Source organism: Gossypium arboreum, chromosome 5 (genome assembly GCF_025698485.1).
Source record: "Gossypium arboreum isolate Shixiya-1 chromosome 5, ASM2569848v2, whole genome shotgun sequence".
Taxonomy (NCBI): domain Eukaryota; kingdom Viridiplantae; phylum Streptophyta; class Magnoliopsida; order Malvales; family Malvaceae; genus Gossypium; species Gossypium arboreum.
This window is the reverse complement of record NC_069074.1, coordinates 29,568,496-29,592,768: the sequence shown is the minus strand read 5'-3', so window position 1 is coordinate 29,592,768 and position 24,273 is coordinate 29,568,496. Positions and strand designations below refer to the sequence as shown.

Here is a 24,273-nt window from a genome sequence, read left to right as displayed (position 1 = left end):
AACTTAGCCTACAATTCTTGACCAAATTTCTCTCTATCATAGCTATAATTAATTTATATTTCGTACTCGTATATTAAATTTATAATATTTTTATAACATTAATTTTTATAAATTTCTTTAAAAATCTTTAATAAACTGAAAAAGTAATATAATTATTTTTTCAAAATATTTAACTAATTTAGAATTAGATATGTTATTGTTATTTAATTTTTAAAATATTTAATATTAAAATAATACAAGAAATCATCATGGTTTGAATATTAATATTAATATATTATCATTTAAATAATATTATTAATAATTTCTTTCAAGTTATTTATTTTGTATATATGGTTAAATTAATTTGTTTTAATGTCAATTTTCAAATTTTGATTTTTTTAATTTTCTAATTATCTTTTCTCTATTTTAATCAATTGATTTAATTAATTCTTATTATATTTGAAAACTATAAATTTAATTTGATAAATATTATTAATATGTGCCTTTCTTAAAATAATATATTTTTGACACAATGTCTAGAACTACTCATAATCCCTCTCCAACCCATAAATAATAAGATAATTCGCACTCGAACTCATATCCTCCTATATTGACAACTATGCCCATGTCAATCGAGCTAAAATTCAATCAGCTTTAAAATTATATTTTAAGCTTAACAATTTAATGTTAATATGATAACATTAAAAGTTAATACAATTAAATAAAATCTCAAAATAAAATATACTTTATTTTAAATTAACTTTATATTTAACATATACAAAATTATAAAGAAAGAATTTAAACAAAAGGCAAGGGATGACTTAAAAAATTAAACGCAACAAGTAAAAAAGTAATTTACCCAAATTGTAAATAAATACTTTAAAAAGAGTACCATGTATTAAAAACTGTAATGTAAATATGATTATTTACTTCTTTTTTTTAATCTTGTATTACTAGAGTATATATATATAATAATAATAAAATTTTTAAATTTTTCATGAAAAAATTGTTTTTAATATTTAAGAAAAACCAACCACTTGAAGAATTGATCCCTTTTAATGTTTTTTTTTTCTTTAATTCAAGAAAATTCCTAACAAAAGTGAGAAAGAGGAAATATTGAATTGGTCGACTGGTTTTGGATTCAGTGAATTTGATGAAAGAAAATATTTGTTTGGAAATCCCTAGATATCAACATTTACTAACTTTTCACTCTATCCCGCATTTTACTCTACGATAAATGCTTTTACATATGCATAGATTAGAGCACTAACTTTTAACTCCACTTAATTTTAATTATAAAATATAATATTTATTCTTTTCTCCATTAAGGATTAATTTTAAAATAAATGAAATTTATTATTTCCAATTTTAGGTGTTTCCTTTTAATTTTTCAATCAAATTTAACTCATAAATTTTATTTTTTTAGCATTTTAAGTGAAAATGTCCTAAAGAAAAACAAAATTACAAAAGGACTAAATTACACAATGTGTAAAGGTTAAGGATTAGATTTTTAAAATTAAGACTAAATTGACATAATGTATAAATGTTGTGGATTAAAGTTGTTATTTTGCCAATTTTAAAAGTTGTTACTGTCACACCCCAGTATCGGTGAATCAAAAAGATGAGTAAAATACGTATGTAAATTGTTTAGCGTGCTGTGTAACATAATCCGCCACCCTGTTGGCTGGACGACATGTCAGAGTATTGGAGCATATTAGCGTTACAGTATTTGCCCGTTGGCGGTATTTAAGGAATTTATTGCAAGATGTTTTCAAGTGAAGAAAAATTATGCTCAAGAAAGTGCACGCCTATGAAGAATACGCCTAGAGTTTTTTTTTAAGCACTAAGAGCATGTCAAGTTTATGAGAAAGTTGTAGGAGACTTAATTGTCCTTAAGACCACACCAAACGTGAGTCATTGCCAAGACATAGTACGCCCAATTTGCATAAATACTGTTCAAGTGGGTCTTGTATCGAGTTTAGTTGGGAGTTGTTGGGATTCTGCAGCAATAGAAGTAAAGATCAAAGTAAAGAGCTGAGTAGCAAGATGTATGAAAGATTGCTTGTGCACTAAAACAAGTTAAATGAACACACTATCACAGCGACATGATTGGCCACTTTTCAACGAAAGTCAATTTGATTGATTTGATCCTTCCCATGACTAGTCAACAATAAGGTAAACCTTTGCCGGATTTTCTTATACCTACCTTAGATTTGGTAGGAAAATTAGGGGGATCGAGAGTATATTTATGGGAAGGGGACATTTTAAATGGTTATCTATCTACTTAATGTTCAGGTTCTTCTATCTGACCTCAATATTCTCTTCTTCTTCTTCGTTAAAACCGAACTAAGATATCATTTAATGAGTAGATGATTTAGCTTTATGGTAAGTCTTACAGCTTTACACGTTACGATTATAAAAGGAAAGGGTGTTACAGGAAGGCCTTACTTGAGGGTCGCATGTAGTTGAAACATTAGTAAAATATCTATAATGGGGATTCTAATGGAAATTTTATGATATTTTAAGTAGTTGCTGTTGTTGGTTTAGGACGAACATTTGAAATGGAAGCTCCAGGCCGAGTTAAGGTAGGTTTCTAGTGAGTCTCTAAACCCAACTTCTACACATTATATTATAATGAATCCTTGTATGGTCAATGTGCATATCTTCTTCAGTAGTTGCTATGTGTATGTATGGTTATATGTTCTCCGTGAAGTACTCATATGTATACTCTAAAGTGTATGATGCACTGTATGAATATGACAATGTGTGGTAAGCATGCATGAGAAGTTATATGTTAGGAAGCATGACTTTGTTAAGATTATGAGCAAAATCTGCGTAGATGCGTCCATTATGTCAGTTGAGTTGTAATGACCTAAAATTCACAGGCATCGAAAAAGTGTTATCGGGCCTCCGTTTTAGTAAAACGAGTTCATAAATATTTATTAAAAATATTTACGAAGCTAGTTATGTATTTAATTAGATTTTGGTTAGGTAAATTTGTCTTAATTAGGAATAATTAAGAAAAAGGACTAAATTAAAATTGTGGTGAAAGTTGAATTATAGATTAAAGAAATGCTAAAGGGACTAAAAAGGTAAATAAGCCAATTGCAAAGATTGAGGCGGTTTAAGTGTAAAATATAAAAGATACTTTTTAGTTAAAATATGTATATTATATATATTTTCTTAATAAATAAGTATGCAATAAATTAATTATATTATTATATAAAATAAATAAAAATTTTGACAAATTTTGACAATTGTATGGTGATGATAATATACATGTGTAATAAGTATATGTATACACTTGTAAAATATATATAATTACTTATTGTTTAAGAAATTATTATTATATTATATTATTATAATATTATATTAATTAAATAATAAACAAAACACATAAAATGGAAAAGAAAGAACAAAGAAACAGAGAAGCAAACGAAATAGGGCGAAAGAAAGAAGAAAAGAAAAGAAAAAAGAAAAATTAGGGTTTTAAGGTTTTAAGTTTAAATTGGTACGTCAATTTAGTCTATTTTTCTTATAATTTTGATGTTTTTGGAATCTTAGAATAAAGTATCATTGGATTTATGTTGAATTTTTGTTAGTTGATAGATTTTTAGACGTAGTTCATGATAGGAAAATTGATGAATTGGGGATTTATTTGATAGATATCTAGTTAGAATTGGTTAAAGGATTAAATTGTAAAATAAGTTATAAGTTTTGTGCTAGAGGGACTAAATTGCAAGATTTTTGAAATTAAGAATTTATGATGAAAATTAGTTGGTTAAGTTTAAGTTTAGTAGAAAATTGAATGGAAATAAAGCATGAATTGTGATAGGAATATAAATGAATTTAGTTAGGACTAAATTGGAATTATAGTAAAAGTTGAGTAGAAAATTCAAGTATTAGATATAAATTGGTGTTGTATTAATAATTGAAAATTATTTTAATTTTCGTAGCTTACGTCATACCGAAGACATTGGCCAAAAAAGGGAAAGAGAAAGCAGACGGGGAGTAACTCGGGAAAATTCTGGTTTGTATTACTATAATTTGAATTTATTTATTATCAATTATTAAATTTTAATTAAAGTACTTGGTAAGTGAAATTGAGGTGAGTATGAATATTGCATTGAATAAAAGTGAATGAAATTATGAATATGTGTGAATATATGAATTGTATATTGATTGGAAAAGTGAATTGAATTGAATTGAATCTAAGTGAAATTATCTAAAATGTGTATTGATCAGATATTATAAAGTGATATAAATACCCTATTAACTAGTCGGGCTAAGTCGGATATAGTTGGCATGCCATAGGATTAGAAGTGTTCAGGGATACTTCGACCTCAAATCGATGAGACACTGAGTGTCATTATATTACTTCGGATAAATTTGATGAGGTACTGGGTCTCAACTTACTTCGGCTTGGCTGATGAGACACTGGGTGTTAACTATTGTTTCGAACTATCCGATGAGGCACTGGGTGCCACTCTGGTGTGTTTGGTCAGATCCGTGTATCCGCCAAAGTCCGAGTCTTGTTAATAGGGGCAAATAAATGAAATAGAAAAATTTGAATGAAAATGATCGACTTTGTTCATGAAATGGAGAGTGAATTGAAATTGAGAAATAAGAATGAAAAGAATGAATCAAAGATTCATGAAGAGATTGATGTTCAAATGAGATGTTATATGATATTAAATTGGTGAATAACCAAATTGAGTTGCTATTGTTGAGAAATGAAAGTTAAGAATAAATTAGTTTATTTATGAATTAATTGTTATATAATTTGATATGTTTATTTGTTATTTTACTTAAATAATTTAAATTATAGTAATACCACTGAGTATATCCATACTCAGCGTATGATTGTTTTCTGTGCGCAGGTTAGTAGAAGTCAAATGATCCAGTCTAGCATCTAGAACCGATCCCGACCTCAGAAACTTGGTGATGTATATTTCTTTTGGTAAAGGTGGCATGTACCTAGGTTAAGTATATGGGTCAATGTAGTTTTGGTTGTGTATCTTAATATATATAATGTTTTGAAATTGGTTATGAGGAATGATAAGTCATTAATATAACACATTTGGTACTAAATTTGGATTGAATTTGAATAAAGCTTTCTAAGTTCACTTTGATAGATACATATGAATGATTATTTAGTAAGTTTTAGAGATTAAATTTTTTTATATAATTTAGGTGTATTTGTAAATAAATTGTATAGGTTGTGATATTGGTTTTAGATTGACTGCGGTTTAAATTTGCAGGGTTGGTTAGGTTGTTACAAAGGGTTTATATTGAGTTCATACGGCCCCATTATATGGGCGTGTGAGCCCTGTACTTAGAAAGAATCTTGGAATTTTACGAAAAAGTTTTCGAGCACTCAAATTGGTCTCGATACACTTCTAACACGTATTTTGGGCCTCGAAGGTCCATTAAAGGGACACTATTAATATTTTATAATATGTATGCTATTTATTTGTATAATGTTCGTAATTTGTCTGAAAGGTCTGGTAATGCTCTGTAACTTTGTTCCGGCGACGATTTAGGGTTAGGAGGTGTTAGATGAGTGATGCATGACAATGTATGTTGACATTAAGGGGGTTCGAACGGAGTGTCGGGAAAGTATGTGATACAATAACGGACCTCGTGGTGGTACTTTGATGACATCAATTAGGATAGTAAACATGATGGTAATTATGGAGAGTATGTTGTCCGTCGGAATGGTAAACACGAAGACCAGTGAGGCAACTATGTGGAAAGACCATGGCCATGACATATTCTAGAAATGACGGATGAGCTGCATTTGTCTACTAGAGTTTTTGTGTGTCTCGGGAGCGATGATGGATAAACCTCAGGTTATGCTGAGTTTAGGCAAATCCATATCGTCAAAGACGACAGTTGGTCTGGTGCCTTGATGGCAAACCAAACCAAGCCTTTGTGGTGAATATTCTGTAAAGCCTTTGTGGGGACTTCTTTATAAAGCCTTTATGGCGAATATTTTGTAAAGCCTTTTTGGTGAGCTATCTGTAAAACCTTTGTGACTAATATTCTGTAAAGCCTTTATGGTAGACTCTCTGTAAAGGATTTTTGGTGAGCTCTCTATAAAACTTTCTTAGCGTATTATTCAGAAAGCCTCAGTGGCGGAGTAATCTAGGGAATTCTTGTGGCAAGTTTTCTAGAAGGTCTGTATGTATTGTAAATTCTGCAACGCCTAAATGACGAGTTGATATTCCACATTTGTGGTAAGACCTGGGCATGTCTATATGAAAGAGTTCTCGACAGAGTACCCGTTTAATGATTCAACTATAGTGATCCTCTATGTCAGGGAACTTTGTGTATTTGAAATATTAGTAGTGCAAATTTCTGCCAAACTCGAAATTTCTTAAGTTCTGTATTAAAGTCAACCGAGATTCTATTGCCTGAATTAAAACCTTATATTTTTTTAAGCAAGTCTAGTTGTCTGGACTGATTTGGAAACACGATGTAACTGGTGTTTTGATAGTCGCTAGATCCAATAAAAGAATTCGCCAAGAGTAGCATCAGTTGGGTATCATTCTGAGAAGTGCATTAAACTACTATCTACAAAGAAATTGTGTAATGAGATTTGAAATATAGGGTGAAGTCTGTGATTCGCCAATTGGGTGAGAAGTGTAAACATGGTTAAGTGAAGAGATTGGCGTATAGTAATTCGCCAACTATGAATCAGATAAGTATCCGCCAAGGTCTGAAAGGAAATCCAAAACCCTTAAGTTGAGAAATTCTCCAACATAGCTTAAAGGTAATAATGAATGAGGCTTACTAAGTTATTTTGAACTTACATGTGTCTTTTGGTATACAGGTTCCGAGAATCGAACTAGTGCAGTGAGAGGGACCAAGCCAGGGATACGTCATGGTGGCAGATTGAAGACAATATTATGCATACAAAGGGACACTTTTAGAAACCTGTTTTCAAATGACAAATAGTAATACACACCACGAATATGTCTATTTTGTCAAAGTTTATGATGTAAGGCTTTATACTATCTTTAAGAGTCTATGACAAACGAGAAATGTTTCATTCAAACCTTTTGTCTTAGAAAGGATTTTAAATAAATAAGATATACATTGCGAATATTGTGACATTTTATATTTGGGTTTGGTAAATTGGGTTGGGTATAGGGTATTACAGCTACTGTTAGCCAGTTGGTGACTGAAGAAGACAAAATTGAATAGTTATGTGTGACCATTTTGTAAGTTTTAATAGTTGAGTGACCAAAAAAGAATTTTGGTGACTACTAATGTAGTCTAAAAATATAGTATTTAAAAAAATCTTAAAAAGTATAAAATATCTTCTAATAGAATCAAAATAAAAAAAATCAAAAGTTAATTTTTAGTAATATATCAAGAATTAGTGGAATAAAAAATTTCACAAGCGGGTCTAAGATGATTTCAAGTGTCCTTTTAATTTTTTATGAAATAATATTTGGTACATTTTAATGAAGTTTTAGACTCCACAAGTAAGGTCAAAAGATTAACAAGTGTACTATAATAATATAGTAAAATATTTAAAAAAAACACATGGTAATTTTTTAAGGTTACTTGTGAAATTAAAAAAATACACAGTCAATTTTAGACCTATCCATGGGTCGACCTATGATTGAGTGATGATTGAGGGGAAACGTAAGTGATGCTGCTGATTAATCAAGCGACATCGAGTGTCACTATAAAAATCGAATCATTTTCTTAAATAATTTTTAGTGTAGATCATTTTGTTAATTAATTAATTTTTTTAAGTTATTTGTATAAAAAATCCTCACAATAGTGATCATAAATAATAAATAATAATGTAAGGTTACACCTGTTTGTTTTCTATAATAGGTGGCAATCATCCTTATGTTGAATAGAGACCATAAATTGTAAAATCTTAGGCAGATTGTGAAAGGAAGAGCGGAATATCCTTTTGGTTATTATTATTATTATTATTTTAATCAAAGTGGGAATTCTTTTTTATTTTAAAGAAAATGAAAGGATTGTATATAGAGACAAAGGTGAGATGCCACGATTTCAAGCAACCATGACGTGAGACCAAATTCCATCACATCTCTTACAATTCTAGAGACTCAACAACAGTAGATCATCTACTTATGTAATACATATATATATATATATATATATTAGATTATTACATAACCATGAGGTAGTTAATGTAATAAATTTATAAATGATTTAATTAAAAATAAATGTGATTTTGTTTGAAACAATAAAGCTGAGTTAATAAATATTATGATGTCTTAGGTTTAAATTTTATTATATGTATTATTTCTTTTAAATTATAAAGATAAAAGTATCTTCAAAATAATGTTTGGTACTTTATAAAAATAATGAGTTTTATTTTTTATAATTTCACAAACTGAATTGAAATTCGATTGATAGGTGAAATAATCTTAATCAAACACTGAAATATTAGTATAGATAGTTAGTACTTGGTTTGAATTTTTAAGGAGTTTACTAGTATAAATCACGAATACAACTACAAATAATACATATTTGATTATTTAGAATTGAAATCAGATTAACACAAAGCACAATGAATTAAAAATCAAAATATATTTAAATAAAGTTCACACATAATAGGATTAAACCCAAAATAATTTAAAAGGAATCTATATTTGACATTTAGGTACGATGGAACTTGAACTTAAAAGGCGAAAAATTCATTCACAATACTCAGTTTAATTTAAATGATAATGATGGGGTTAGGTTTTAAAACAAATTAGATAGTATAAATGTGTATGTATACTTATATTTACTTCGCTTTATATATTTTTTGTTATAATTATTTTTGATATTTATAAATTTTAGTATACTAATAATATATATTTAAATCTTGAGAACAATATTACTAAAAAAGATAATTATAAATCTTTAATATAAACCGTAAAACGAACTTATCCAGAAAAAGAAAAAGGGGTGATGAATGAAATAAAAAGTTTGCCATTGCTTGCTTAAATGAGCAATACAAGTTCCAAAATGCCACTTAATTTCCCACACGCCAAGCAAACCCATGATTGAGCAAAATAATCTTAGCTAGCTGGCAAATGGCACTATCATTGACTAAATATCAATATTTTTTTTTCACTAAATACTAGCTTATTGACAAGATTCAGTAGTTTTTATTAAAGTGTGCCCAATTAATACAACTTTGAGATGGGTCAACCCAATCAATAATTGAACCAAATTCATCAGCTGTGATTAATTAATGAGGGTTAGCATTGGCCTAGATTCTCACTTTTGCTGGCTAGGTCCTTTACTATATAGGGAGCTCGGAGAAATTCATATTTTAAAATTAATTTGCAATTTAATGTAACTGCTGAAGCACCCATAATAGTAATTAAATTCTAGTGTGCCTAAAAGAATTATTGGAATAAATTTTAAAATTTTAGGTGCAATAGAAATAAAATAAAATCTAATAAATTTAAAAAGATAAAATTTTTGGTTTTCTTTTAAGAAAAGTAAACATTTATGTCTAACAATATTAGCTCGATCGGTTTCTATAATAGCTAGACTTACCCCATTAAATCATATATTATATCATTCTTATAGCATATACATTCTAAAATAAATACTTAAAATTATCAAACTATTGACTAACAGGAGAAAGGAGATGAAGATATAGGCATAAAAATTATGGGTACATTAAAAAAGTAATTATTTACAAATATAATTATGAAAAAAGTTGATATGTTGAAGGCCTGAAAATGAGCAAAAGGGTAAAATATCTTTAACATGTAAAAATAGATTAACAAAAAATTATAATAAGAGTTATGTATGATAAAAGTATTTCATTTGTATGCTTTCAACAATCCAAACACCCAAATAATAATAATAAAAGAAAAATTCTTTAGAAGTTTCTAACCCTACTTGGGGATGATCAAAACTATATATACCTTTTGTCTCCCCTTCCCAAATTCATGTCAATATTAGATCCTTCAATGGCACAGAATAGCATGTGCTAACAGCCTGTCTTTCACATGCAACACATTCACCCTCCCACACACACTAATTAAATCGAAAAATTGGTGATATTGGGAGACTGAAATAAAATTATAAAATTTTAAAGTTCACCAAAATTGCTATTATTCCATTACTAGGATCTCCCAATTTTACACCCCAATAACAAATTCTCACTTGTGTTTGCCATTGTCTAGGGTTGGATATGTAAGTCACTCAATAGCTATGCAATATGAAATTCTCTGGTAAAAGTAACATTAATGCCCTTATACAATGAGTCGGATTGTATTTTATTCTCTTTGGCAAAAAAAAAAATAGACAAATTAGTTCATATATGTTATATCAAAGAGCAAAATGTCCTTCTGTCAAAAATTCTATCCATTCCTACTTTTAAAAACTGGCCATTGTACGTCGAAGGTACACATGGCACACAACATACCACAATCTGGTTATTCCGTCAACCACACTAGGTTTTAACAATACAAATGGATAAAACTTTTAACAAAAAGGACTAATTTGCACGTTAAAATAATGTACAAAGACTAATTTGCTCATTTTTTAAGTAGAGAAGGAAATTTGTAATCTAACTCTTAATATAGGGGCCTCTATAGTTTTTAAATGAACTTTTCTTTTATAATCAGTACTATCTACTGGACATGCATGTCACCAAGGAGAAAAGTTATTAATGTTGCGGGAATTAGAATATATATTGTCCATTCACCGTATGATAGTGGCCATATTATTGAATGAGGAAAATTTGAAAGAGGAGTGGAAATCAAGATAAGAAAATAAAATGTAGAAGAAAGAAACACATCAACCAACAAATTTATAGGTAAAGGGCATATATATGAAAGTTTATCAATTGTTGAGCAAGCTAGACAGTAATGTTTTGAGTGAGTAAATAAAACCAAAAAAAAAAAAAAGCAAGGAAACAAGAATACTCATTTCTTCCTCATTTTTATTCCATGTTTGTTTTGCATCATTATAGAGAAAAATAAATGGGGATTCTTTTGGTTGTCAGTCTAAGGTAATAAATATCTTTTTATCCAAAGTAGGAAACATTATCATTTGGAAGGGTGGTATAGTCCGTAGAAGTGGTGGGTTGGGTGTATATGGAACAAGTTGTAACGGCGGTGGTAGTAGGAAGAGGAGGTGGTGGTGGTGGAGGTGGTGGTTGAGTGGTGGCTGGCGGTGGTGCAGCCACCGAAACAGCCCCAGATGAGAGCATGGCTACATGGGAAGAAGGTGGTACAAGGTTAGCTTCCCTACACTTGTATTTTATTATCTCAGCCCTTACTGCATTCAGTTCAGCTTGTAAAGATTGAACTTGCTGTTGTAAAGCTGAAATTGCACCCATGCACCCATAAACTGGATCTCTTAACCTCACATTCGCCTCATAAACAAGACTGTTGGCCGCGTCGACTCGTTGGCTCTCCGGTACTTCCTGTATTAATACACCATGAAAGCCACCATTAGAGGAAAACAAGATCTAAAAGATAATAATTACTACGGGTTTAGGGTTAATTTGAATTATGATCAATTCTTACCATTAGCATCTTTGAGACATTGCTAGCACCAAACACCTTGTGAACAGAAGCAAACTTCTGGGGTTCATGAGGGGAGAAATATGGAGAAAATGGGCATTCTTGAGCACACCTACGCCTCAAGAGTTTGCAGGCGGCGCATGGTGTAATCGTATTTAGGGTTCCAGGAGGACCCAACATATGCCTTCTTCCCATCTGATAATTGGCTGAAACATCTGCTTCTCTCTTGATCTTCTTGCCTATCTCATCAAATCTCTCCCTAAAACACCCACGAACCCAAAAATAAAAAATAAAATCGAATTATTACATTATATATCTATAAAAACCAATACATTAATTTGATTAATATAAATGAATAATCTTCTTATAAGAGACAATTAAGCCTCAAAACCTCCTGAAAAAGCTAGTCATCGTATGTATTAGGCTCCTACAAAGCCTAAAGATATCTATGATCACATTATCCGAAAATATTATGACAAAATATATCTCGATGAGTAAAGAAGGAACATGAAGACATAATATATATATGTGTATGTGTGTATTTATGTAGAGATAGAGAGATGGAGAGAAGAGAGAGATAAAGATTTGTACTTCTTACCTTTCTCTGGACATTCAGGCATGCTCTCAAGTATGGAGAACAAATTTGTGAAGCTGATGAAATGAAGAAGAAAAAAAAGGGAAAATGAGAGAAAGGGTGGGAAAAGAGTGCTTAAAAGGCAAGATATACAGAGGGAAATGGTATGGTCCACTGTTTATATAAAATGGAATTATATAAATAAATAGACAAAAAGGGGATGCAATAATTATATTAAGTTGAGAATAGAAACAAAAGAAAGCTAAAAATAAAAATTTATGGGTAGTTGCTAAAGTTGATGTACGAGGGTTCCTGGGATTTTTATGATTTGCCACTTTGAGAGCAAAAGCTTTAAAGGAAGCTATAAGGGGAGAGGGGGATTGAGTTTGGTGAAATTTATGTTTTTATCTTTTTTTAGTGGAAAAAACAAAAAAAAAAAATAAATCTACTAAGGGTGCTTGTATTCTTTTAAAATTTAGTTTTATACTTTAAATTTGAGATATTAAATTTCTGTATTTTTTATTTATAATTTTAGTCCCTCTGTTTAATTTTTTGTTAAAGTTAACAATATCACAACTAAAATAAAATTTTAGCCCTCAACATTTATAATTTTCTTATCAAATTTGTCCTTTCCTTTAAAAATACATAAAATTTTAAAAATTAATTTTTCATATTAAAAAAACATAAAAATAAAAATTTTAATTTTAAAATTTTAAAAACTTTAAAATTCAAAAATAAAATATAAACAAAAATTGTAAAATTCAATGTTATGACAAGTCAGACTCGAAACCAACTGGAGTATCAATCTGGTGAGGTGTAAAAATTAGTTAACTTGTGAATCGATATGAATTGATTGAATCAAGTAAAAAAAATTAATTGAACTGACCATTGAACCGATTTCGAATTGGTTTGACTAATTAGTTCCCAAAACAACCAGTCCAACCAGTTCAAAGCAAATAAATTATTAAAAAATCAAAATAAAAATATATAAAAATTGGTTCAATTGTCTTTTTAGCTTGGCTCAAGCTATCCGTACCAATTTGTGAATCTACCAAAATTTAAAAATTTTAAACTTTTTTAAACTTCAACATTTACATTCTTTTGTCATTTTGGTCCATATCCTTTAAAAGTATCGTATTTTTTAAAAATTAAAAATATTTTTCTTATTTAAAAATATTATTTAAAAATAAAAAATAAATAACTCTTTAAAATTCAAAAATAAAAAAAATTTAAAACATAAAATTTCAAATTTCAATGTTATCTAAACCGAACTGGCCTTGATTGGATCAAAAAACAGTTGGGGTATTAATTCAATGAGAGGTAAAAATTTGGTTAACCTATGAACTGATACAAAATAATTGAACTGGGCTAAAAACTAGTTCAATTGGTAGTTGGACTGATTTTTATATTTTTAATTTTTAATAATTCATTTGCTTTGAACTGATCGTTCTGGAAACCAATTGGTTAGACCGGTTCAAAATCAGTTCAATTGGTTTTTAGCTTGGTTCAATTAGTTCGTACCGGTTCATAGTTCAACTGGTTTTTACCTCTCGCTAAACTGATGCCCCAACCACTTTCCGGTTTGACTGGCTAATTTAGTTCGATTTAGATAACATTGAAATTTAAAATTTGAAAAATTTATATTTTAAAATCAATTTTTGAATTTTACAGATTTTTATTTTATTTCATTTTAAATATATTTTTATTTAAAATATGAAATAAATAGTTTTAATTTTTTAATTTAAAGTACTTTTAAAGGGTAATGATAAGATTAACAAAAAAAATATAAATATTGAAAGCTAAAAATTATTTATGATTAACATCATTAACTTTAATAATAAAATTAGATGGAAAGGGACTAAAATTTTAAATAGAAAATAGAGAGATTTAATGTCTCAAAATTGAAGTATAAGAATAAAATTTTAAATTTAAAAAGTGGAAGGAGGTTTGATATATTTGAAGAGAAAAAATGCCAGCTCTTTCACTGCTTGCACACGTGCGACTCCTTAAATGTTTTGACTTTTGGAAATTATCGAACTATTCAATTTTTGGCTTTGCCCACATGTGGTCTTTGCTTCTTCCTTAGGAAAGACCCTAATCTACTCACCTTTTATATATATATATATATATATATATATATATATAAATTAAGTAATCAATTATGTAAATTATCATGTTTATGCTTGAATACTTTTCTTGACTTAACAAAAAAAAAAAGAAAAAGAAAAATGTGTTTTCATGTCAAAACCTTTCTATTACCTATAGTGGTAAATTATTTTAATTCAACCCTAATTATTAATATAATTGTCTTTCACTAGTGTTAATTTAATATTTGAATTTGCGGCTTTCTTTGAAAAGTAATATAACCGCTAATGAATCTGAATCTATGCAGGAAAGTAAGAAAAGGCTTTGGTCTCTAGAGTATAATTTTAATCCCTCTTAAATAATTTAATTTAAGTTTTTTTTGTTTTGGATAAAATAAAATAAAATTGTAGTTTTAGCTTTAAACTCTTGAACTTTATAATTTAATAAAATTGTAGTTTTTAGCTTTAAACTCTTGAACTTTATAATTTAATCTCAATTTTTTGTACAAATTTCTTGATTTCTCTTTGACATGAATGTCTGCATACATAATTTTTATTCAATTCTCAAATATAATTTTCTTTTGACATTAAATGCGATTTGAAAAATATATTTTGTAAATGTTGAATTACTGTTTAAGTTGTTACAACTAATTGCAATTTATAAAAACAAGTTAAAACTAGAAAAGAAAAATAAAGAATACAACTAATTAGTTACATGGTTCGGATCCAATCTTACATTAGCAAGGTCTTGTTCGAAGAGTAATCTTCTATAATTTTCATAGTACAATAGATATTTAGCTTAACATCACTCATACTCATTGTAAGCTTACTCTCATATAATTATAATGATTGAACTCTCTCACTAGCACTTTCTCGAATAAAAACTTAGTTAAAATTAAAAACTTAATTTGAATACATAAAAAAAACCACTCAGTGATGTTCCTCACAATGAACAGAGTAAATATGTTAGTTAATATTAGGCACTATAATTTTCATGAAGCAAGTTATTGTGATGAGAACAAAATTTACAAAATTTCAATCCATATCAACCATTGAAATCTTATTTATGATAAGTGAATTTTTTTTTGATTCGCATGTCCATTAAACATTAAAAGATAATGGCACTAATTTTTTTCGAGTTTCTTTGCTTGATAAAAAATTCTACCACAATATCTGCAACTGATTATTACCACAAGTTGGAAACATTTTTTTTTTTTTGCATGTTTTTCTTTTTTGTTCAAAAATAAAACAGAAATTTATCGGTTTTGTCTTGTCATGATATTGAGAGCTTCAGCCACCACAATATCATTTGCAGTTTAGCAAGATTCGTCAAAATTCTTTCATTCAATATTCATTTTCATAACAAGGACGATCATACCATTTATTTTTTGCATGTGTAATTTCTAACAATATTACGACTAAGACGATATATATATATATATAAAAGAAAGGTTAGGTTATGATCCAAATACATGTAATTGAAAAATGGGATGATCATAGAAATGAGGTTTAATTGTAAAGGCCAGCCAAGCATGTTAGTTTCTTGTCAAAATCAAGAAGCCATCTCCACTAAAAAGGACCAAATCTTGGGATCTTCTAGTTTCGAAAATGAAATTTAATTATTTATCAGGATTGCCGTGTACTACCCGCAATTTGTTGTTTCAAGATATGACCCAATACACCTTAAGTGTTGTAACCTCTATTTCAAGATGTCAGCTAAAGCCTCATACATGCACACATCACATGAACTTTTTTTTTCATTCCCCTAAATAATTTAATCATCACAATTTCAATCCCATTTTTATTTTATTCCTTTTAACCAAACTCGGCCCTTATCACCCCAGTAGAGCTTGAAAGCCCATTTCATATATATATATTTTTATAAATCAACATATTAGAAATTAATTTCTATTAATAGTTCTAATTAAAAAGATTTTTTATTGAAAAATAGGAATTGGATTATAATATACCATATCTAGATTCAATTCAATTTAAATCTAAGGTATAATCGGACACTTCAAAATTCTATATTGATTAACTGAAAGCGTTTTTTTTTTCCATTTTACATAAGACTATCTCTAACTTATAGAGATGTCACTATCACTCAATTTTAAGCTGAGGCTAGGGAAGATTTATTGAAATTTTATCATGATGAGATGTTACAGTCTCCGATGGATTAATTTGCTAAAGAGAAAATGTCAAGGAGGAATATACATCCATGATGATGGCGGTTCACCTTGGATTGGAGCAGAGAGTTGCACTTCTCAAAGAAGAAGAGAATTGGAAGGACAAAGCACAGTTGGTTGGAGAAGAAAGTTGTAAGTATCTTGCTGTGTGCTCTATCATCTCTCACGTGTTGTGATTAGGCTAATATATGGGAGATAAAAGAGGCCACGAGTCTTGAGTTTATTGGCAGCAGCCATATCTTATCTCATTGAAGTGGCGGTGATGTGTCATTCTAAATTGATGATACGATATCTTGGGACAATTAGGTAATCAATGGGCCCAAGGCTCCATACGCATTTAGCGGAGATGGCTTAGCGAAAGTTCGTTATGGTGTTGCTTGATGCCTAAGGTTCATTTGATGTGAGGTTTGCCCTATAGGGACACATGTATGGTATGTGGTTCGTTGATTGAGGACATGTAAGAGACTTGTGGAAGAGGTATAACAAGACTCAAATTCAAACTTTGGGAATTGAAGGGTAATTATAAAAAATTTAGAGGTTTTCTTTAAAAAAAACTTGAAATGTAACAGCCACAATTTCCGATTTGTCATATATCGACATATTGAGAAGCTTAGTAGAAATCTGATTTAAAATTTATAATGCTTTTAATTGGTTTATTATTATGGAATTGAATATATTATAGTATATCAACATATTATGGACATGAAAATGTGGTTGATGACAAAAAGATAACTTTATAGATAATTTTCAAGCTAAATCTCGTTGTGGAGATGTTAATGAGAGTTTGAATCTTGACTTGGTGTTTTAACATTATGAATGAAACTATTAATTTGTATTATAGTGATTATTGCCTCGAGTGTTATTCTAAACTTGTAAATTTGATTTAGTACTGACATTTTGGAAATACTGAAACAATGCCCTATTAGCTTAGTTAAATGGTTAGGATATAATTGGCATATCAATAGGGACTCTTGTTTTGTACTACAATACTCTTGTTACTTTCACTTCGGTGCTCTTGCTCTTGACACTTTGGTGCGATTCTAATTTGGTATTCAGCCCCTTGAGCTTCTGTGTTGCTGCTATTATAATTCTAAACAACTCATCTCAATTATCCTATCTTTATTTTCTAGGCGTACTAAGGGTTGAAGTTAACTAGCTTTGATTTCTAATAATAACTTGATTTTGACTTTAAAAAACAAATACTTGAATTGTTTTATGCAAATTCTTGTATGTGTTCACATGGTACTAAATTGTTCTTTGTTTCTTTGAATTGTCATGTAGTTGTCATTCACATTATTTCAAAATGTATTATATAATCTTCTTCTTGACCCGAATCTTAGTTTTGAAGGCAAGTATATAAGGTATTATCCATACTATCTTACTAAACTTTAAGCTTAATGCGCCTTTGTTTTTGTACATAAGTCTTCTGAATCAAGGCTCGATGCATCTCGAGGATCAAAAGCAAACACCATTATCAACATCGAAAAGTATGAAATATTTGCATTTGCAATTGGTACCTAGTGACATCTACTAGAAAAGTCATTTAGCGATACAATATAAATGTTTCATATAACTATTAGTTGTGATGCTGATGATATCTACCTCTATTTTGTTTATTTTTTATTAGCCTTGAGTCAAATTCCATATCTTTTGAATGTATGCATACAAGCCTTGGTTTTCCATGCTTTAGATTGGTTAATGGGTGATTTTATAAAGGTTTTGTACAGCCCAATTTTGGGCCCCCCCAAAAAAAAAACCCCTAGCCCAAACCTAAACAATTTTCAGCAAAGAAAAGGGGTGAAGAACCCTAGCTGTCGCCCTACCTTGGCCACCTACTCCACCACCCTTGTCGGCCACCCACCTTGGCCACCTACCCCACTACCACTGTGCCACCACTCCACTTACACCTGCAAAAGGAAGAGAAAAGATAGATAATATAAAATAAAGCATGTAACAAGGCTATAAAAGCCATCAAAACACAATGTAGAAGGGACTTTTTTTTCATCAATAAAAAGAATAGATTTAAACACAAGAAAGAGATAAAGATACGGGCATAAAATCGCAGCAAAAAAAAAAAACAAAGAAGAGTTCAAAGGCTTCAATAAAAGGTTTATTATCTTCGTTTTTGTTATTTCATTTTATTTTTTTTAGAACCTATTTCCCTTTTACTAAATACATATATATACATATTTAAAAAAAAAAATTACCTTTCGGAGTTCCGGCCATCAGGCGCGGTGCCAATGACAGTGGCCGTGATGGCTGACGGTGGCGGGACGAGTGGATCCATGGCCAGAATGAGGGCTGAAGAAGAGGGGGAGAGAGCTTCTTGAAGTTTTTTTTTTTTAAACAAGGGATGAAATGATTTTTTTTCCAAAAAATTGACTTATATAGGCCCGCCCCCAAAACAACGTCGTTTTGGGGCTGGCCTCAAATGTCCAAAACGACGTCGTTTTGCTCTTGGACCGACCCGACCCGACCCGTCCGGCTTTAGATCCGCGTGTTTTTTAAGCGGAGGGGTTATTTGCGCTTTTGGCCCCTTCGCTTTTTCATCATTTTTCAATTAAATTTGTTATGCTTTTAAATTCGCTCCTTTAGTTTTATTTCGTTTACATTTTGGTCCCGATTAAAGTGCAGCGTTTTGGGGAAAGGAAAAATTTCCTTTTTAGTCCCCCATGTTATTCGCGCACTCCAAATGGGTCCTTCCCCTTATTTTTATTTTTTTGATTTGGCCCCAAACTTTTACTCTAGATTTAATTTAGTCCTCTTTCTTATTTTTTGATATTTTAATTAAATTAATGAATTAAATATATTATTATTATTATTATTGTTATTATTATTCTTGCTTGTTATCTTTATTACTATTACTATTGTTATTACTACTTCCATTATTTTTATTTCTAACTATTATTTTTATGTATATATTATTATCTATATCATCGTTATTATTACTATTATTAAATATCTTTATTATTACTATTATTTTTGTTCCTTTTATTATTGTTTATCATCATTATATTATTATTATTACTCCTATTATTATTATTATCATTACTTCTTTTTTGTACTATCATTATTGTTCACACATATACGTTATTGTTTATTATTATTACTATATTTTTGTATTCTTTCTATTATGTATTACCCATATATTATAACTACTATTGTCATTATTTTACAATTGTATTTTAATGTACTATTAATATTAGTCTTATTTTCATTATTATTATTACTACCATTATTCTTTATTGCCATGGTTCTTATTTTTATTTTTATAGATATTATTTTTTTTCATTTTTATTAACGATATCACTATTGTTATATTTAGTATTATTCTTACTTTTATTATGACTACTACTATTATTATTATGGTTTCTCTTTTATACACTTACGTTTTTTATATAATACTTTGATTTTATTATGTATTCGTTTATACTTTCATGTAATTTGAACTTTGAAATTTTTTTATTTTGTATCATTATTTTGTTTCATATAATACTTATTTTTATTTATACCACTATTATTATTTTATCATTTTTAAGTTTGTTTATTTTCTCATATGTTTATTTGTTTATCCTCGATTTAAAATCAAATTTACACTACAATTTGTTTTGTTATTTCATTTATCATCGTATTTATTTCATTTTATTTCGTTTTATTCTCATTATCATTATTTCATTATATTTATTTGTTTATTCATACATGTATCTATATATCTGCAAGTTTATGTTACTCGTCATTATTATTGTGTTTATATCATCACCTTTGTTATTATTATTATGCATGTTAATGCTGCGATTTGTTTCTCATTTCACCATGTGATTATGATTACGTTGGTCCTTTACTCGACGCATATAATTGTGTTTTCTAAAACAAAACAAGTTTCGTATTTAGACAATTTGAGAAAATTGTGCCCTAACTTACTGGGTTTCGATTTTTTCTCATTTAATTTAAATAATGGAATACTCTTTTAAATCGCTATACGAGTTTTTTTAAAAAAAATAATACTTATTTTCGGAAGTACGAGGTGTTGTGCCTTAACTTACTGGGTATGACACTTTGTCACCTCGAAGTAAGAATATGTTTTAAAATAAAGGCAATATTTGGTATTAGGAAATTCGAGAAAACGTGCCCTAACTTTCTGGGTTTCGACTTTTCCTGTTTATCCTAAATAACCGAACAACCTTTAAAAAATTTTAGAATATATGAATTTTAAATAAAGGCAAGCTCATTCTCGAAGTTTGAGATATAGTGTCCTAACTTACTAGGCGTGACATTTTATTACTTCGAGATGAGAAAGTCTTTAACATTTATTTTAATTTATTTGGTCATTTTCAAATTAGCGTTTTTACGAAGAAGGATCGTATTTCAGTGTCTTTCAAGCTTTCAATTTTTGACACTAAGACATTAATTAATCAACTAGGTACCAATTTTTGGGCGTTACGAGGGTGCTAATCCTTCCTCGTGCGTAATCGACTCCCGAACCTGTTTTCTTGATTTACGTGGACTAAAATCGTTGTTTAAATAAATCAAACCATTTGTTAAAAACAACCACTTTTACAAGGTGATCCAATCACACCTAAAAAGATTGGTGGCGACTCCCGTTTTCGTTTTTTGCCAAGTCGATACCCGTTTTCCACAAAAAAATGGTTACGACAGGTTTAATATGCTACCTTAATGTTTTGGTTGTTTTGACATGTTATAACTCATTTTGACCATGTTACATGTGCAAAATTTTTTATTATAATATCTATTTTCAGAAATAGAAGAACATGTATTGGGTTGGATTAAATTGTAAAATGATGAGTTAAAAGTTCAGTAAGCACATACAATTGAACCCAATACAAGAGAGGCTTGAATCTCTATCATAATACATATAAGGGAAGGCACACCCAATTAGTCGTCCCTCTCTCCTAGTTCAGCTAAGGGATTGATTTTTTCTATTAAATAGACATTAAATGTATTTTACTAGGGTTTCACTTCCTCTCCTTATAAATAGATGGCACTGGTAAGGCTAAAGATATAATAAGTGGTATACAACTTTGAGATGTTGTTATTCTACCCGAAAATAGTGAGAATTTATTTCAAGCATAAATTATATTTTCCCGGAATAACAATTCTACCTGTTTCTATAATAGAGAAGTTTTTACTTTCCCACTGAAAGTAAATAAAATATTTTTTGGTTTTGTATTTGATTCGAAAGTGTTCGAGTCTAAAGTCGAAGCAGTTCATGGTACAAGAATAACGGAGAAGATCGTTCAATTGACAACAGGTAATGACAAGAATCCATCTCGCTCAAAGCACAAATATATTTCAGGAAAAGTTTATTGCTATAAATATTACAACTAGTTCAATTTTCAAAATTTATTTTTCCGCTGTACAGAAAATCGTTTTCGAACTAGATTATTTCCAACAATGTTAGCTTTTGTTAACTTTACTAATCACATCCACATGGCAACTCACGTTTATGCTACGTTAACAATTAATTAATTTTTTTACAATTAAAATATTAAAAAATATGTTTTTTTTTATAATTTGTAAACTTTTTAATAATTTTTTAGAATTTTTTAAAATTTAAAAATTAATTAATTATTGATGTGGCATCCATGTGCAATCCACGTGTAAGTCACGTCTGTAAAGTTAACAAATATTAATTTTTCATTCGTTTTTTAGTGATTTGACAAATCGTATAAGTCTAAAGGTTAAAAGAGGCAAAAAATTAAATAGTGATCTAAAATAATATTTTTTTATAAAATTAAAGAGCCAAATAAGTCATTATACGTAAGATAGTATTTCATATATTGATTCCATCTACCTTGATCAATTTTGTACCTTAAAATTCCTGGAATGATTTAGAATGACCTCTTTATACTGCAAGAGAGTAACGTATAAAGCAAGAGTGCGCTTGTTGATTATCCATTGAATATCAATATAGAAATACGCTTCTCTGAGCAAGGAGATCGAATTTAAAACGAAGAGGTGTATTTGAAAATAACATACAATAAATACTGAAATTTATAATTTGAAACTAATTAATAATAACACATGAAATATATACGATATTAAAATGGAAGAAATCAAATTAAATTGTGAGTAAAAAAAATTTAAACACATAAATACATCATATTAAGAACACTAATAAGTAAAATCAAGTTGTCGCCTATTTTTCAAGTTCATCTTTCCCGGGAATAGTTTGGATTCGAATTATCATTGTACCAAAACAAGAATACTAATGCATACAATTGTTCATCATGGTGTTGCCATCAACTTTGAGTTGGTATTGAGTTAGCTTTTGACACCAACTCAATTAACAACATTATTAATACTAGAAATTCTACCACACATATATATGTGTGAAAGTTACACACTTAGAACACAAAGGGTGTTTAAAAATAATATAAAATAAATAATAACACATGAAATATGTAAAATATTAAAATAAAAGAATAGATTAAATTGTGAGTAAATAAAATTTAAACACGTAAATACATCACTAAAAACTCTATCATACACATATGCGTGTGGCAACCACTTATTTAGAATACGAATTTATGTTTAAAATAACATAATGTGAATAATGAAATGATTAATATATACAATTGATGAAAGTAATAAAGTATATATAATATAATTAAAATAAAAATATTATATTAAAATAAAGCTTTGGTTCAATAGTAAAGGTAATATTTCATTGATGAAATAATAGAGGTTCAAATTCAATCACATGCAAAATTTTATTGATTTTTAAAAAGTAAATGACTAAAGTACTCTTGAATAATATGATTTATTTTATTACGAAAAGACATTTTGTAATTTTCATAATCGAGTTGGTGTCAATATATATAAAGATTCTGACTGAATTTGTGTCACTCATAATTGGGTCTCAATTCGGTTATTAAATTACCAAAATGCTTTTAACAAAGCAATAAATATTAATTTAAGGGTACTTTTGTCTTTTTATATAGATTTAGAAGAATTCTAGCTTACAATGAGATTTTAACCCAAAACACCAAACATACACTCTCTCAACTTTGTCATTTTAACTAAAACAAGGTTTGGTTTATAAGTGAATTCTTAATAAATATATCGTATAATTATTTTCATTCATATTGTGGGTATGCCATAATTATTTTTCAATAAAATACATACAAAATTATAAAAATATTTATTAATAAATGAATATCTATTTTTCTCATTTTCTAACATGACATTTATTAAAATAATAATTTTAGAAATAAAATAAATTATGAAAACATATGAAAAATACTTAAGCACATTCAACTTTTCTCATTTTTTGTAACACTAACAACTACCATGTTCAGGTTGGGTCAAAAACTATATCCTGAGGCTAAAAAGCGCAACAACTGCCATGTTCAACTTTTTCCTTTTTTTCCATCATTGACTAGAACAAGTTTGTTGCGTTTGAGGTTATGCTTTAAGGTAGGCATGATTGGGGGAATATATAAGTGAGGATGAGGTCTTGGAAACCTAATAGATGGAAAGCCATGCCGGCAACTACACAACTGATTTCTAGTCTAATGGCACGATGATGAAAGATATGAAAATCGAGGGGTTCAAAATAAAGGTTATTAGTATTGATAGTTGTGAGCAAAGACGGTGCCCAATGCTAGAGAAATTCGACGAAAACTAAGGAATAGGGCTAGGCATATAATAAATTATTATTTATAAATTAAAAAAAAAAGTAAATCTTGTTTGTGGGTTTAAAAAAAAAACTATTAAATCTTGTTTGTGGGTTTTAAAAAAAAACTATTTTACTTATAAATTATTATTTTAATAAATAAATTTCGGAAAAAGATAAAAATAAGTATTTATTTATTTATGTATAGTTTTGTATGTATTTTATTGAAAAATGAACCATTAATTTTTTATTTTAAATTTTTTAAAATTGTTATTTTAAATTT

General features: G+C 28.8%; 1 protein-coding gene across 1 annotated transcript; it reads right to left on the bottom strand.

Moving 5' to 3' along the window:
• Positions 1-10,895: 10,895 nt before the first annotated feature.
• On the bottom strand, positions 10,896-12,416 carry LOC108451959 (LOB domain-containing protein 15). Its single transcript, XM_017749675.2, has 3 exons — positions 12,109-12,416; positions 11,514-11,769; positions 10,896-11,410 (listed from the first exon to the last, which is right to left on the bottom strand). Exons 1-3 carry the CDS (start codon positions 12,120-12,122, stop codon positions 11,009-11,011), a joined length of 672 nt encoding a protein of 223 aa, XP_017605164.1. The 5' UTR covers positions 12,123-12,416; the 3' UTR covers positions 10,896-11,008.
• Positions 12,417-24,273: the final 11,857 nt, after the last annotated feature.